At 38.5% G+C, this 16,044-nt stretch overlaps 1 protein-coding gene and 1 long non-coding RNA gene across 11 annotated transcripts in view; one reads left to right on the top strand and one right to left on the bottom strand.

The window, feature by feature from the left end:
- RUFY3 (RUN and FYVE domain containing 3) overlaps window positions 1-16,044 on the top strand; it is a 97,070-nt gene that overhangs the window by 51,209 nt on the left and 29,817 nt on the right. For 5 of the 10 annotated variants that reach the window (XM_073340391.1, XM_073340390.1, XM_073340396.1 and 2 more), the window contains 8 exons: window positions 571-636; window positions 738-807; window positions 4,559-4,651; window positions 5,104-5,187; window positions 5,872-6,039; window positions 7,617-7,714; window positions 11,613-11,732; window positions 14,850-14,973. In XM_073340391.1, the coding sequence (XP_073196492.1) occupies window positions 571-636; window positions 738-807; window positions 4,559-4,651; window positions 5,104-5,187; window positions 5,872-6,039; window positions 7,617-7,714; window positions 11,613-11,732; window positions 14,850-14,973 (823 nt within the window). Of the gene's footprint in view, window positions 1-570; window positions 637-737; window positions 808-4,558; window positions 4,652-5,103; window positions 5,188-5,871; window positions 6,040-7,616; window positions 7,715-9,282; window positions 11,432-11,592; window positions 11,733-14,849; window positions 14,974-16,044 lie in introns of those variants that run through there. The other 5 variants (XM_073340398.1, XM_073340399.1, XM_073340400.1 and 2 more) reach the window with 3 other exon arrangements.
- On the bottom strand, window positions 1,452-14,968 carry LOC140910139 (uncharacterized). The gene is made up of 4 exons (XR_012158429.1): window positions 14,775-14,968; window positions 12,496-13,698; window positions 7,445-7,625; window positions 1,452-6,376 (listed from the first exon to the last, which is right to left on the bottom strand). It is a non-coding gene; the product is annotated as an uncharacterized lncRNA (long non-coding RNA).

Below are 16,044 nucleotides of genomic sequence, written 5' to 3'. Positions count from 1 at the left end.
TGTGTGCTCTGAGAACTTTAAAGATGAATATCTTTGACCATAGTATCTGAAGTTGAGAGATGGGAGCAAAGAGAATTTTTTTTTCTCTCTCTTCTCCCCTTCATCTGCTGAATAATCCCACTCTATATTCTTCTTTTGGCCCCATATAAGCATTTTGAAGTGGCAGCATGCCTGTGTTACCTCTGCCTCAGACAGCCCCTTCATCATGGAACCACTTTAGGGTCCATGCTAGGAATCCATTCCCCCCCCACCCCCACCGACGACCTAAACAGGTCAAGATGGAGGGGACATTCTTGGTAGGGAAGGTTGGATCAGGTAGAATGAGCTCTGCCTGGTAGTCCTGGCCTTTCTTCCCAGTGGTAACAGGCCTTCCCTTCTGTAAAGAACAATTGTCCCCTAGAGGCCTCAGGAAACACCACAGAACTGACCAGTATCTGAAGGATTAAAGATGAGCTGGCCATAGGAATGGCTAAAGCACAGCCCATAGTCCCATGAGACAATCGTTGCTTGTAGGTTGGGAGAGAACTGTATATCAGGAAACACTGACTATTCACTGTGTCTGTTTTTCAGAGATGGTCAAATAACTGCTATTCTGGACCAGAAAAATTATGTAGAAGAACTCAATAGACACTTAAGGTAACAAGTTCTTTTCTATTATGGTATGATCTAAGAGACATAAAGTGGTGGTTATATTTATTTTTAAAGTAACCAGTAGCTTTTTCTTTTTGATTTGACAGTGCCACTGTAAACAATCTGCAGGCAAAGGTGGATGCTTTAGAAAAATCCAACACTAAACTTACTGAGGAGGTAGGTGTAACAGAAAAGGGTGCATCTTTATTGCCTGTGAAATCCCAAATTAGGCAGAAGTGATATCTGATTCCTGAATTAAGTTGTAATGACTGATGTCTGTTAAAGGTGAACTGGAAAGCTGAAATGAAAACTGAGTTAAGCACTGTCAAGGTTCCTCCCCCACTCTGAACTCTAGGGTACAGATGTGGGGACCTGCATGAAAAACCTCCTAAGCTTATCTTTACCAGCTTAGGTCAAAACTTCCCCAAGGTACAAAATATTACACCCGTTATCCTTGGACTGGCCGCTACCACCACCAAACTAATACTGGTTACTGGGGAAGAGCTGTTTGGACGCGTCCTTCCCCCCAAAATACTTCCCAAAACCTTGCACCCCACTTCCTGGACAAGGTTTGGTAAAAAGCCTCACCAATTTGCCTAGGTGACTACAGTCCCAGACCCTTGGATCTTAAGAACAATGAACAATCCTCCCAACACTTGCACCCCCCCTTTCCTGGGAAATGTTGGATAAAAAGCCTCACCAATTTGCATAGGTGACCACAGACCCAAACCCTTGGATCTGAGAACAATGAAAAAGCATTCAGTGTTTTACAAGAAGACTTTTAATAAAAAATAGAAGTAAATAGAAATAAAGAAATCCCCCCCTGTAAAATCGGGATGGTAGATATCTTACAGGGTAATTAGATTCAAAAACATAGAGAACCCCTCTAGGCAAAACCTTAAGTTACAAAAAAGATACATAGACAGAAATAGTTATTCTATTCAGCACAATTCTTTTCTCAGCCATTTAAAGAAATCATAATCTAACACATACCTAGCTAGATTACTTACTAAAAGTTCTAAGACTCCATTCCTGTTCTGTCCTTGGCAAGAGCAGCATACAGACAGACACAGACCCTTTGTTTCTCTCCCTCCTCCCAGCTTTTGAAAGTATCTTGTCTCCTCATTGGTCATTTTGGTCAGGTGCCAGCGAGGTTACCTTTAGCTTCTTAACCCTTTACAGGTGAAAGGAGCTTTCCCCTGGCCAGGAGGGATTTCAAAGGGGTTTACCCTTCCCTTTATATTTATGACAAGCACAGGATTGTGTTGTCTGTTGCCACTAACTAGGCATGAAGGACCCTCAGCAAAAGAATGCTTTTTAAAATTAACTATTTAAAAAACAAACAAACATTTTCTCCTCTGAAATCTGATTGATACTTTCTGCTTATGGAAGGCATCAGAATGTGTCCCAGAATGCATTGTATGAGACATCTTGGCTTGCTACCACACAACATTTTGATTAAAAAAACAAAACAGAATGATGCACAATTATCATGGTACGCATTAAATGGATTAAAAACTGGCTAACTGATAGGTCTCAAAATGTAAATGGAGAATCATCAAGCAGGTGTGTTTCTAGTTGGGTCTCACATGGATCAGTTGTAGGCCTTTAGCTATTTACCTTTTTTTTCTTTTTCTTTTTTTTTAATGACCTGGAAAATAAATCACAAAATCATCGCTGATAACGTTTGTAGATGACCCCAAAATTGGGGGAGTAGTAGATAATGAAGAGGACAGGTCACTGATAGAGTGATCTGAATCACTTGGTAAACTGGGCACAAGCAAACAATGTGTTTTAATGTGGTCAAATACAAAAGTATATATCTAGGAACAAAGAACGTAGACCATGCTTACAAGTCCGAGGACTCTATTTTTGGAAGCAGAGACTCTGAACAAGTTGTGAGGGTCATAGTGGATAATCAGATAAACAAGAGTTGCCAGTGTGACACTGTGGCCAAAAGGGTTAATGTGATCCTTGCATGTGTAAACAGGGGAATCTCGAGTAGAGAGGCTATTTTACTTCTCTGTATTTGCACTGGTGTAACCGCTGCTGGAATAAAATGTCCAGTATGGGTGTTCATAATTAAAGAAGAACGTTGTTAAATGAGTGAGAGTTCAAAGAAGGAGCCACAAGAATGATTAAAGGATTAGAAAACCTGACTTAGACTTGAGGAGCTCAAACTGTCACCTTATTTAGCTTAATGAAGAGAAGGTTAAGGAGTGACTTGATCAGAGTCTCTCAGTACCTAGGTGAAGTACAAATTGTGGATAATGGGCTATTCAGTGTAACAGACAAAAAGGCTTGACAAGATCCAAGGGTTGGAAGTCAAAACTAGACCCATTCAGACTGGAAATAAGATATAATTTTTTTAAGGTGAGGGTAATTTCATCACTGGATCAATTTATCAAAGATTGTGGTAGACTTTCCATCACTAGCAACTTATAAATCAAGATTGGATCTTTTTCTGAAAGATACTCTCTTGTTCAAACAGGAATTATTTGGGGGAAGTTCTGTGGCCTGTGTTATACACGAGGTCAGCCTAGGTGCTCTCAGTGGTCCATTCTGGCCTTGGAACCTGTGAATCTATGAATATCTTCAGTGAACTGGGAATTTATGAAGAAATTTTCAGAGGATGTTTTGTTTAAAAATGTATTTCTTTGGTAAATATCTGCTTCTGTAATCAGCTCTTACTCGGTGTTGTCATAGTGTATGTTGAAATGTAATGATGACTTTTCCTGTATCTGCTCAAAATTTGCTGAATATAAATAAAAATGTGTCACTCTGCAGAAAACCCCCACAGACTGGTCACTTAGGTCAGTCAATACACAAATCTAGGTATAATTTTTTTTTCTTTCCTTTTCCATTTTTTCTTTGTAGTTCATGCATTCTAATCTTCCCCGTTCTTCTACAGGCCTCCTGTATGACTTTGGACAAGTCAGTTAATCACTTTCCCTCCATTTCCCATGTGAAATGGAGAATAATGAGTTTGGACTCTTGTCTTTTGTCTGTTTAGATTGCGTGCTCTTTGGGATGTAGCCTCTCTTAGCACAAAGGGATCCTGATATCAATTAGGATCTCTAGGTGCTATGATAATACAAATTAAAATACTCTCTGAAAAAGGACAATAATGGCATTACATTTTCATGTTTTGCTTACTCCAGATAGCTTTATACATCCGGTTAGTGAACAGTTCCAAATATACATATTCAGATGGTCCTGTTACAAATGTAAAAAGTTTTGCAGTCTTCTCCTCTGGCATCCACTTTCACTAATGGAGATGACTGTATCTACTCATGTGGGGAAGGAAGAAAAGTTGTTATATTGTGCAATTAAAAACTGAGTACTTTAAAAGGCAGCATGATTGTGCTGCTGTTTTTGGTTATACTGTAATAAATGGCCTTTTGTTTAAAGCCTGCAAAATTCACATGCTCTGCCAATCAAATGTATTCATATCTCCTACCAAATTAATTGCAAATCAAAGTATTTTGTTGATAAACAGTTTATTTTGTGGTCACTCAGTGGAGTCTCCATACTGGTTAAAATGATAACTGACATTGTAACAGCTCTGCCCACCAAAACTATCTGTAGCACACCGCTAATTCATTGTGTTGCTTATCATATCAATTCATGCGTTTCGCATGAACTGTACAAAAGAATCATGGTCTTGTCAGGATCCTCTGTATTAAAATAAGTAATCTATTGGTCATGGATGTCTTTTTCCCAGGAATTCCAACAGGGAATAGGACAAAGAGCCACTGCCCCAAGTAGGCCAGTGAAGATCTTTCTACTGTTAAGATTCTCATATTGCACCCATCACTCTTATATCTGAGTGACTGAGCACCTTGGTATCTAAGTGATGTAAATAGCTGTCCATCTAGCCAAGTGAAACATCAGTGTCTAAGTTACAATTCTCTGGTTTTGTTTACAGCTTGCAGTTGCAAACAACAGGATTATAACTCTGCAAGAAGAGATGGAACGAGTTAAAGAAGAAAGTTCTTACCTCTTGGAAAGTAATCGTAAGGTCAGTGTGTGTATGTTATGAATCTTTTTTCTCTTAAGTGAGAATTTCACTTATGCCATTGACACACTCATTACTCAATCCCATCTTTTTTTCTAAATTCAAGGGGAACTCCATAGAACTGTTTCAAAGTTTTTACTTAACCAGATAAAATATGTTGGTATCCACTATGGAATCTATTTCTACCTTTGGAAATTATAAAGATATTTTATCCGACTTTATAAATTGTTCCTACTTAAAATCCTATTCTCTACATCCTGCAAATGGCTAGACTGATTATACATTATTGCATTAAATAACACGTGTTGGCGGAGGGAAATAGTAATGTCACAAGGATGTTACTTGCTGCATTAACTTAGTGAAGACTATCAATGTTTGAAAATGGCAGAAGCAAATTGACAAATATGATGATTCTGATAGTTTGATTTCCATCTGATTTGTTCTCTTAACTCTAGGTGACTAAGCAAGACAGAACTGCAGATGGACTTGCACTGAATGAAGCACGAAAACAGTTAAAGGAGGAGACTCAGCTACGGCTGGTAAGCTTGGTCTAAACTCAGAATTCGATAAAGTATTAATATTTTATGTAGTCATTCATTGTCTAACAATTACCTTTTGCAAAGGGTATGTGTTATGGTCCAAGATGCAAGTAAAGGTGATAGTATTCCAAAATGCCTTGCTTAATAACCTTGCCTAATAACTTCATTTTGTTTTACAACAAAAATCTACCAGAAGTAATTTTCCTGCTTCACAGCAGAATACTTACCAGATTTGGGTCAACATCACACAAAACATGCATTGTATTTCTATTTTTGTATTTAAGAAATGTAAATGATATCCTTGAGCCTACAACATGGACACCTGTCAACTATTGTTATACAGCACATGAGATAAGGATGTGGAAAATGGTTGAAAGGGGTATTCTTGTGAAATAAGAGGTCTGCAAACATTTCCCTAATGACAAATATAAATTTGGCCCAACTTGAGCTTTCTGATTGGTTGCCAGTGAAGTCAGATACATAGCTGTAATACTTAGCTGTAATGGCATCTGTTTTCCTTAATTTAATTTCTAAGTTCTATTTATAATGGCAATAAGATATTTGTAATGCAACATGATTAATAGTATGTGTTGATGGGGTGAAGGGCAGGGTGGATTATCACACATTAGTTCAGTCATGTTCTAGTCAGAAGACTGGTTATGAAACATAATGTGTGTGTTTCAGGATGTGGAAAAAGAACTAGAGGTGCAGATTGGAATGAGACAGGAGATGGAGCTGGCCATGAAGATGCTGGAAAAAGATGTTTGTGAGAAGCAGGATGCACTAGTGGCACTCAGGCAGCAACTAGATGATCTCAGGGCACTAAAGCATGAACTCTCCTTCAAGCTGCAGGTAGGGAAGGGAGCTAATGAAATGGTCCCTTTGTAGATATGGCATGTAGGAACCAACTAGACTTTCTTTCTTATCAGAAAGTCATTCATGAGGGAAGAAGAGGGTCACTTGTATACCTTTTCTTTTCGTCCTTGCTCCATCCTTCCCCATCTTTTAATCTCACTATGGATTCCATTTGATTCCTTCCACGCTCAGCCTGCCTTGAGGCTGACCTTTCTAACTGAGGAAAGCTGAACGTGACTTGGTCTGGAAGCAGTGGAGTCTGTAGAAAGTCAGTCTGTTCTTGGATCCTTCATGTCATCGTGTGGTTTGCCAGCACTACAAGGCTGGCTCATACCTTTAAAAAATAAAAATAAAAGCTCACCAGATGTAGGGTCTTATGAGGAAAAACCATCCCATGATATCTAAATACTTATCTGTTGAATAGTAAGACAATAATTTTCCCCTAATACATGGCTGTTTTGAGAGTTTTTTGGTAGCATGCTGCTGAGACATCCTTACCCATCACCTGATATTGTTTTTGGAGCAGCTTGCATAGCTGCTCAGGGTTCAGTAGTTCCACTTGTGTTCCCTTGTTAACGTGCTAGAGACTGAGGAGATGGATCTTTTCCAACACTTATGGGAGATGGTGTGTGGGCAAGCTCCTTTTCTACTGTATTTCACTTTTATTAGTGCAAATAACTGTATACAACAGTGTGTAATCTCCTTTCTCTAGACTGGAGCACATGTTTTAAGTAACTGTAGAAACAAGGAGGTCACAGCAACATTTTCAGAATCTGTAGCCTGTGGTTTTACTTCCTAATTTCATTTGCCAGTTTAGACTTGGGCTGCCCTCAGTCACGTCCTATATGAGGTTTCCTTTTGTGTTCTCTACTGTAACACACAGAGTATCACTTGCTGTGGTATAATGATAAAATGAAATTATTTGTATGGGTTACCATGGACAGAGACTTTCAACATCATAGTCCTTATAACTTCTGCTTCTAGAGGACCGCCTGCAGCATAACCAAAGTCAGTTCTAAAGAAAAGCTTTAATGACCAAAACTAAAAGTAAACATATATCACTGTAAAACCCATGTATTTATAAAAACAAAACCATGATAGTGTCTATCTAGTAAAATCTATTATTTTAATGTATACAGTTCCACTTATCACTGAAATCCACTAGAACAGACTACTAAGACAAAACCAGACAGCTAATGCCCAGAGAAATAAGTATTCAACTTAATTTCAAAACCATAAACAGAATTAGCTGCCAGACGGTTGACAGTTCAGGCAACTGGCACTCTTGTGCCACACAATTGATGGTGTAATATTGATAGATACTACATCAATCCATACCATGTGGTTCAGGTATAATACTTTAATACATAAAATAAAATTGTTTGTTTACTTAGTCACTTACCAGGACATGGGGAAATGCTTGTCCACACTATTAATCTTTGCTTCCAATCTTTGCCCTTTGGATCACTCCTTCTTACATGTTTTAGCATCACCAATTCCATTTCATTTTCCAATGTAGTTTATTTCATATTTACCACTGCTTACTGAAGACATTAAGTAACTTTCCTTTCCAGAGTTCAGACCTGGGAGTGAAACAGAAGAGTGAATTAAACAGCCGTTTGGAGGAGAAGACAAATCAGATGGCTGCTACTATTAAACAGCTTGAACAAAGGTAAAAATGAAACTTTGTTGTTACAAAATATAAATGTGTCCCTGTGGTATGTGGTATACTTTTGAAGGTGCTAAAATTGCATATTTTTATATAAACTTGTTACATAGAGCTAAGTGCTATTCCTAAGAGTCCTTTATAGATATTTTTTTGAAACGTTAATATTACCCAAGTTGCATTTAGTGGCCTAGGCCTGCTTTTAGCGAAGTCCATGGCAAAATTCCCACTGAATAGCATGGGAGCAGAACTGGGCATTACAACAAAGGATCAAATCCTACTGCTCTTATTCACCTGAACAGTCCCATGGAAGTAAGTGGAACTATTCAGATGAATAAGGAGAGCAGGACTTGGCCCTAAAGCAGTAATTCCGTGATAGACTGGTAGCAAGGACATGTTTTGTGTGCTCAGGAAAATCCTCCATAAATGAGAACATCCTGCTAAAATATCAATTATTGTAGAAGCTTGTTTTATACACACAAACCGAGCATACACAGTGTATATATAAAAGCTAATTATGGGTGTCCTTGTCCGCATTGTTGAATGTGAAGATGTAACACTGGGTAATTAATTGCCTATTGCTAATTTAAATAGGCCTGTACAGCACCACTAACACTGTACAAATGGATGACTCTCAGAAGCATACAGTCTATATTAGACACAACATGGCAGGGATGGCAATACGGTAGTGGGGGGCATGAAGAACAAGGATTACAACAGTCACATCTGAAATATGCTTATGGGTACGTAAGACTCGAGTTCTGGTTTTGAAACTATTCTATATTAAAATTGGAACGTCCATCTCCATGAAAACTGAGACCCATGTTTGTTTCTGGGAGGTCTGAAGTGCAAGAAAGCACAGTTAAAGTACCTTGGTGGGTGGGAGTGGAGAGGACTGTTTCTGGCACTAGGAGCTGGCAGAGGTGGCGGATGGGAACCATATCCATTAGCGCCATGAGGACACATTCTCAAACACCTATCCTAGTGAGACAGTGCTGACAGCCCACTACCAACTCTCACATAATTGGGATGGATTCTGAGGTCAGACGTAAAACCACTCCCAGAGGAGGGCCTCAGGGGATTGCATCCTTTTTCTTTAACATCTTTGGAGCTGAGCTTCTTATAGTTGCTTTCACAGAGGGTTCAGCTGGTGTGAACTGACTTCAAAAGGAACTGTACTTATTTAGTCCAAAGTGTCTCCACCTATGCATCCATTCCCTTGTTATGATCCTGAATGATACGAGCGGGCACGAGAGGTGCATTTCCTAAAGATAAATGCTGTTTCATTTGGAAATAAAGTCAGAAGGGGAATAGTTAAGGTTTTTTTTATAATTATTACCTTATTCAGTTAAAGGATGATTATTGTAGAGTGTGTAACTTTCATCAAACTCTTCTGAGGGGTTTTCTGTAGTCTTCTGAGTGGCTCTGAGCAATGTTTGCCTTTTCATAATGTATACAGACATATATTGAATGTACTACAATATCTGTTCAGTTAACTGATTTGAACTTCTCTCTTACTGTTTTTATTTTTTTTCCATTTCCCACACATCATCATTCTGACATTTTTCATATAGTGAAAAGGATTTGGTGAAACAGGCAAAAACCTTAAATAGTGCAGCAAACAAACTGATCCAGAAGCACCATTAGGCATTTTTGCAACTGGTCACCTCACAACTCTGACATCGAAACTTAGTTATGAGGGGAAAAACCTTAAGAATAGTTAAAAGCAACTGTTAAAATGTTAATTGTCATTTAAAGTTAATTAGGAATTCGCTGAATTTTTAAAACCTTTGGGCTTTTTTTTTCAGAGATAGAAAATTTGGTAGAAGCGCCCTAATTTGCCACATAAACTTTGTTAAACTACAGATGAGTTGGCCAATAAATACAGAAGGAAAGCTTAAGGAATGAGAGATTTGTGGCTCTGTACATACCTTTGATACGTACTGTATACAACACAAGTCTTCAAAGTGAATCGGTACTAGATGTGTGGTTCTGTGCCAATATCCGATTGGCCAGTTCTGGGGAAGCCAAACTAGTTTTCTCTAGTTATGAAGTAGACAAAGAAAATGTGTCCCTGGAAGTAGTTGAAAGTAGTTACGTGCATATTCCCAACCATTACCCTTTCACTTTTGTTCTTTGGGTTTAACAAATGGGCATTACATCTTAATATCTCATCACTATGAAGATCCAGTCCTCGTTAACCAAGACTGCTTGCAACAATTTTGTCTTAGTGACTTGGGGTGGGGAGGTAAATCAACCATAGATTCCTTTAAACTTCATGAAGACAGAATTGGTAACTAGATGTCTTAGAGTAACGTTACAGTAGAACCTCCTTATCTTTTCATTGCCTTCTACCTCTGCCATAATTCCCTCTAGAAATATACTGCAGTTCTTCCTAACTGAAGGAAGCTGAGGAGAGACCGTTGTTTCGTTGGTCTCTCCTCTTCCTAGAAAAGGAATAATTACACATTTTACAAAAATATTCTGCTCTTTATACGTTAGGATTAAAATAAATGTGAGAGAGGAAGGAGTGGAACAAGTAGTTTTTTGCTGGCCAGTCCTTGTCTCGGAGTAACTAGCCTATAACAAATAAAACAAAATAGCAGACTTTCACTGTTACACTTGTTACCTTTGCTTCTAAGTTTCTGTTGCTTGGTACAAATAGGGAATTTGCTGAGAGTTCTGGCAAAATAATGAAAGACCAACTAAAGCTTAGAAATGGCTCTGAATAGGAAAAATAATCATAAGCTTAACGTCTCACTTCAAATTTTTTTAAAACTGTAGATTGGAATATTCTAAGTTAGTGTCCTCTTCCCTATGGTTGCAAGAGGTCACCATGCTGGTCCCATACAGGCTTTAGGGTGTAAATAATTCTATAAATACTTTGCTTCAAGAAATCAAGTTCGGGTTTTTTCTATGTTTAATAGTTTTTTGTCCTTGTGAATTGCCTGCAAAAATTCTGTCTCATGTAAATTTCCCACTCTGTCATGTAGAATAGGACTCCTTGACACATAGTGGGAGACTTATATGACTATCATGCAGCTGGAAAAATTTAATTCACACTGGACACACTTAAAAATCTGTGAGGCTCAATCTTGCCCTCCAGTACACAGGTGGGTATCGCCCCTTAGCTTGTAAAATTGATGACTGCACAATGGCAGACTTTATAAGACTCCCTGGAAAATAACAACTAAGTATTTGAGGGTCGCTATTGAGTCACATGTCTGAAAACACAAAATTAACCTGTGACCTTTTATTCTGAACTTATTTGAATCATCTGCAGAATAAAAGCTTTCATTAGGGTACCCAAATGGCTAGTTAGGATTGTTACAACCCCCTTACCCCCACCAAATTCTTCTTGTGGACAATAAACTTTCTCCTATCACAGTAATGCTATAGTAGGATTGAAGACTTAAATATCTGGCAACTTGTCTAATATTTGATCCAGAGTATAGGTTGCTGTGATGTAAATGCATATGTGCTTAATCTGATGTGATAGTTGTGGAAGAGACCAGGAAAATGCACTAATTCTAAATATAGTAGATAACCTATGTTGCAAGTTCCAGTTACATATGTAAAGCTGAAATGTAACGTACATTAAAATTAAAATTTGACTTAAAATTCTGTGTACTTGAGGTTTGCTTTGAATATGGATAAAATGTTTTATGTTTATCATCTAATAGCTGTAAACTGTAGTAATAGAATAAAAAACCTTGAAAATCAGAGTTTCTTCTGCCTGGTTCACCTACATTTTGTCTTTCTTTAGAATATTTTCATCCTTCCCATTGTTTTACCATACAATTTGTTTTCCTTTTTTTGGGTTTATTTTTGTTTGTTTAAATTCAGTCTTCCTCCCCACCATGGCTTTTGTTTTTTATCACAAGTTCATGTGGCTCAAATCCAGATTGCGACAGGCAGAGAGAGAACGTCAGTCTGCCAAGGAGGACAACCGGCTCTTCAAGCTGGAATTTGGTGACAAGATCAACAGTCTTCAGATGGAAGTGGAACAGCTCACCAAACAGCGGTGAAGAGACCATTTTCTAATGTATTTATTGGGTGTGCTTTCTCTGCCAGGTCAGAAATGTCTGGGAAAACCCATAGTAAATGGGGGAGTGTGTTTATTCTAGACAGGCGCAGAGTAACCTTAGAATGGGGAAGTGCTTCGATACGTTGTGGACCAAATTTTCAAATGTGGATATCTGAATTGCAAGTGCATTTTTGTTAAAACTTACCCCTTTTTTAAAGAAAATTACAAAATATGTAATCCGGAAACATGACAAGAATAATACAAGTCCAGTGCACCATCGAATGCTAAAAGAAGAAAAATCTTGTTACAAAAGCTGTCTGAGGAACACCCTGGGTGGAAATTAAATATAAAAATGTTCTCCAGGCATTTAAAAGCTCATAAAGAGAGGCTGGCAGTGTGCAGTTCTGCTCTAATAATGTCATTTGTATTATAGAATATAAACTTTAGAGAGAGAATAGACAGCAAACAATGTGATTATTCATAATCAGGAATGCTAGAGCTATTGTATCATCTACAGTTTCCTCTTTTTCACCAGTAAGTAAATCTACTATTTTAGGAGACTGTGACAATAAATATCCTTGGGCACCAACGTAATAAATAAACCTGTATTTTTTTTTTAAATCCACAAACAGCCTTAGTTTTGTTGGGAACCAAAAAAAGACCTGAAAGTCCAGGACAGAAAACTCAGCATGAAAAACTATCACATTCCTCTTCCAGAGTTGTCAGTTTACTAATATCAGGAAAATACAAACCCTTTTACCATGAAATAGAAGATGGCCTCTCATTTTGCATACACGATACATTCTCTGGCCCATGACAAGGTCACTATGAATCATCATTGGATAAAATATATTGTCTCCTACTGCCTTCTTTGACCTCTTTCTCTTTAGCAGACACCTTAAGGCAAAAAGAAGCGTGAGGGACCTCAATAAAGTGAAGTGATACAAAACAAAATGTTTACAGTGGGGAGGAGGATGTGAGGACTGATGGGGCTTTTATTAACGAATATATATAAGGTCTCATTTGTGCACACAAAGGACATCGCTATTCCCACAAGCACATCATTTTATGTGCCCACATTTGAAAATTTTGCCAATAGTATAATTAGACTGCATCCAACAGGATGAAAAATGCTAGTCTTTATGTCTTTACTGCTAACAATATTATCAGATGTAAAAGGGGTTTTAGATTGTGTCTACGCACAGATGTCACACTGATTTAACTAAATTGGTTTAGAAATTAATTCAGCTAAATCAGTGCAAGCACCTTGTGTGGACACTCTCTTTTATCACTGTATTTATATTTATTTAGTTTTGATTTCTAAGTCAGTTTAGTTAATTTAAGTTCAAATTCTGTTGGTAGACAAGGCCCTTGAGATAGCTATATTGGTAGTAAACTGCTTCCTTGAACTGGATTGCCATATTAGGAAACTCTTTTTTGTTCTGATGAGTTTTCATACAATTTTACGAGTAAGACCACTCTGATTTGTATGGTATTGAGTGCATCAGTGGGCACCGATCCATGTCTCAAGTGTTTTTTCACCCAGTTCTATTCCCTGGGGTCCTGGATGTGGTCTGGAAGCTTTAGGCTGTTATGTGCTAGCTACACCTGTATTTGTAAAAACAACTGGAGAGGTATGGGCACTGTTGGTGGAAATAGGGCATGCTTTTTTTAAGGAGGGCAGGATGCTGGTGTCTCTTCAGAGCGGTTGTTAGCCTCTTTCTCTAAAAATAATCCCTTGACATTGATTTTGTTACCTATTGCCCTTCACTTACCTTGACTTTTGGAGCCAGGTTTGTTCCCTACGGTATATTTTCCTGTTCTGCCCAGTGTATTTCTAAAAGTCCTGAGAGCGGGGATTTCCATCACTTACATTGAGTTCTTACCTATCTGCTCCGAGGGCTCTCTTGCAGTGTTCTGTAGTCTTCAGTTATCATTCCTCCTGTTCAATGAGGAGGTGAGGCTGCTGGGGAAGAAAGTGGGTGGGCTATGCTGCCATCAGTACGCTGACAACATGCAGCTCTACATCTCCTTTTGTTGGTCCTAGACACCATGTTGTCACAGCTTTTCTAGTGCTTGGCCAAGACAGATTAGAATGAGAGCAAGATGAGATAAGACCAACCTGATTCTGATTGCTTGAGGAGGCAACCTGAGCGTATGGGAGGATCCCCATTTTTGAGGGTCTGCGGTTGTTCACTTCTGACTTCTCAGCTGGTGTCAGTGACCTAAAATGATCTCTTCCACCTGTGCTTCGGCTGCTGATTACAATTTATTTCTCCCCAATATGAACTCACTGCTATCACCCATATTTTTGTCACCTCCGCCTTGGTTTACAGCAATGCTGGAGGGCTAACCTTGGAACCTTCCGCAGCAGCTCGTGTGCAAATCAGTGGCCTGACCGCTGAGAGGGCTAGAAGGAGTGTATTACGGTAGATTTCAAGGTGCTGATACCCATCTATGGAACAGTATATTATCTCTGCTTCAGCGACCTGAGCTCACACCTCACCCCATTTAGGACCATGGCACTATGATCAGCTGATGTGCTCTTGCTTAACAGTCCCTAGACTCAAACACTCGGGATTTGCTGACAGGGTACTCAGCAGAGAACCCTCTGCTTGAGAACTCAGTTGCTCCGACACAACCTAATTTTAATCTTCAGCCATGGTGGAAAGCACCCTAGTTACAAAGGTTTTGTGTGAGGGGCAGGAGGGGAAGCTTCTTTAAGGATGTCCCTGGAAATTGGTTGAAGATGTTGCTTCTGATTTCATGCTGTTTTTACTGTGGCAGTTTGTATACTGTTGTTGGCAGTAGCATGTTAAAAATATGACTCTATTTTAATTAAGGACCTGCAGACTTAGTGAACAGGTGCATATTTCATACATCTAAACAAAATTAAGTTAGACTGTATTAGATCCAGAATTTAGATTCAGACTCTATGCATTGTGGGCTTGTTAAACATGCATTGGGATAATTTGTTCAGAGGTGTACAGTTCTGAAAATTCTGGTAATGGCAATTTCTTTGCTAAAAACATAAATCACCTTTTTAATAGCTGTGCATATTGCGTGCTGTAAAATCAGTTCATTTATCCATGATTCCCTCTTGTTATACTGTAGGGGCCAACTTGAACAAGAACTGAAACGGGAAAGAGACCGATGGTCACCAATCCACCAGGGCATCCAAGAAAACAAAATCACAGTAGCCCAAGGCAAGGGCTGCCAGAAGATGCAATTAAAAATGGTAATGTCACTGTTCACGTTTACATATGGTTTAATTTTAGCTACTGTCTCACCCTGAGCTTTGTGTGACTGCACATATGTGTTGCTGTTGTGCAGCAGTAGTAAAGGTATGAGGGTAGAAGTCAGGATACAAAAAGTTCATATAAATTTGTATTTAATTCACACACCATGAAATTGAAATTTTTCTTGATTATCAGCCTGAGATAGGTCTTTTTAAGAGCAACAAGTTTAGTTGTACTATAAGAGTGTATCCCTCCCTCCCAGGTGTTGGACAGAATCTTGAAATTGATTGTGTTCATCAGCACTATTTACTAAAGAAAAATGCAGTATAAAAGATACTCTAATCACTACATCTCATTAAGAGTAAATCACTTTAAAATAATTTCACATTATCATAAGCAGGAAGTTACCATGCTGACTGTCTGAGAGAGAGTACAACTCAAGAAATGAAGCTGGCTTTTTAATGCATAAGAGCAGTATTTCAAAGTTGCAAGTTCTATTCTTGAAGAAAAAATTGGTTTTCATGTTAACTAAACTTGTCTTAAAACAACTTTGAAAATCTGATCTCTCGCTGTCTTGTTGTACATCATTAGACTTGGCTGTCTCCTGGGAAGTGTCAGGAAAAGAGCAGCTTTTCCTGAGACACAGCATAACTCTCAAGTATGAAGACAGTGAAATAGTACAGGGTATTTCTGTACTCTGCTAGATTTTTAAAAAAAGTGTTCTCAATGCTACTGGTTTAAAAAGAAAAAATTACTGAAGAACTAAAGAAGCCCTCCATGGAGAGAGTAGTACTACTGAAGTCTTGTGGGGAAACCCAGGGAAGATTAGCCACCTGAAAGAACAGGTGCTGCAATGTACATGCAATGTGTCTTGATAACTTAATTGTCAAAAGCATTGTGTATATCAACAGCCGTTACGCTACGATAACAAAAGGTGTCAGAATGAAAATTTTATTGCAGCTGGCTCTCAAAACCTGCTGCTGTTTGATCTTTCCAAAAAAGCAAGCTATTCAGCTGCAAGGCAAAAATAATTATTTTCTCTCGTTGTACATGTTTCGTTGCTTCAGGGT

The sequence above is a fragment of the Lepidochelys kempii genome, chromosome 4 (assembly GCF_965140265.1).
Source record: "Lepidochelys kempii isolate rLepKem1 chromosome 4, rLepKem1.hap2, whole genome shotgun sequence".
NCBI lineage: Eukaryota > Metazoa > Chordata > Testudines > Cheloniidae > Lepidochelys > Lepidochelys kempii.
The sequence above is the reverse complement of the archived record's forward strand: the minus strand, read 5'-3'. Positions and strand labels throughout refer to the sequence as shown.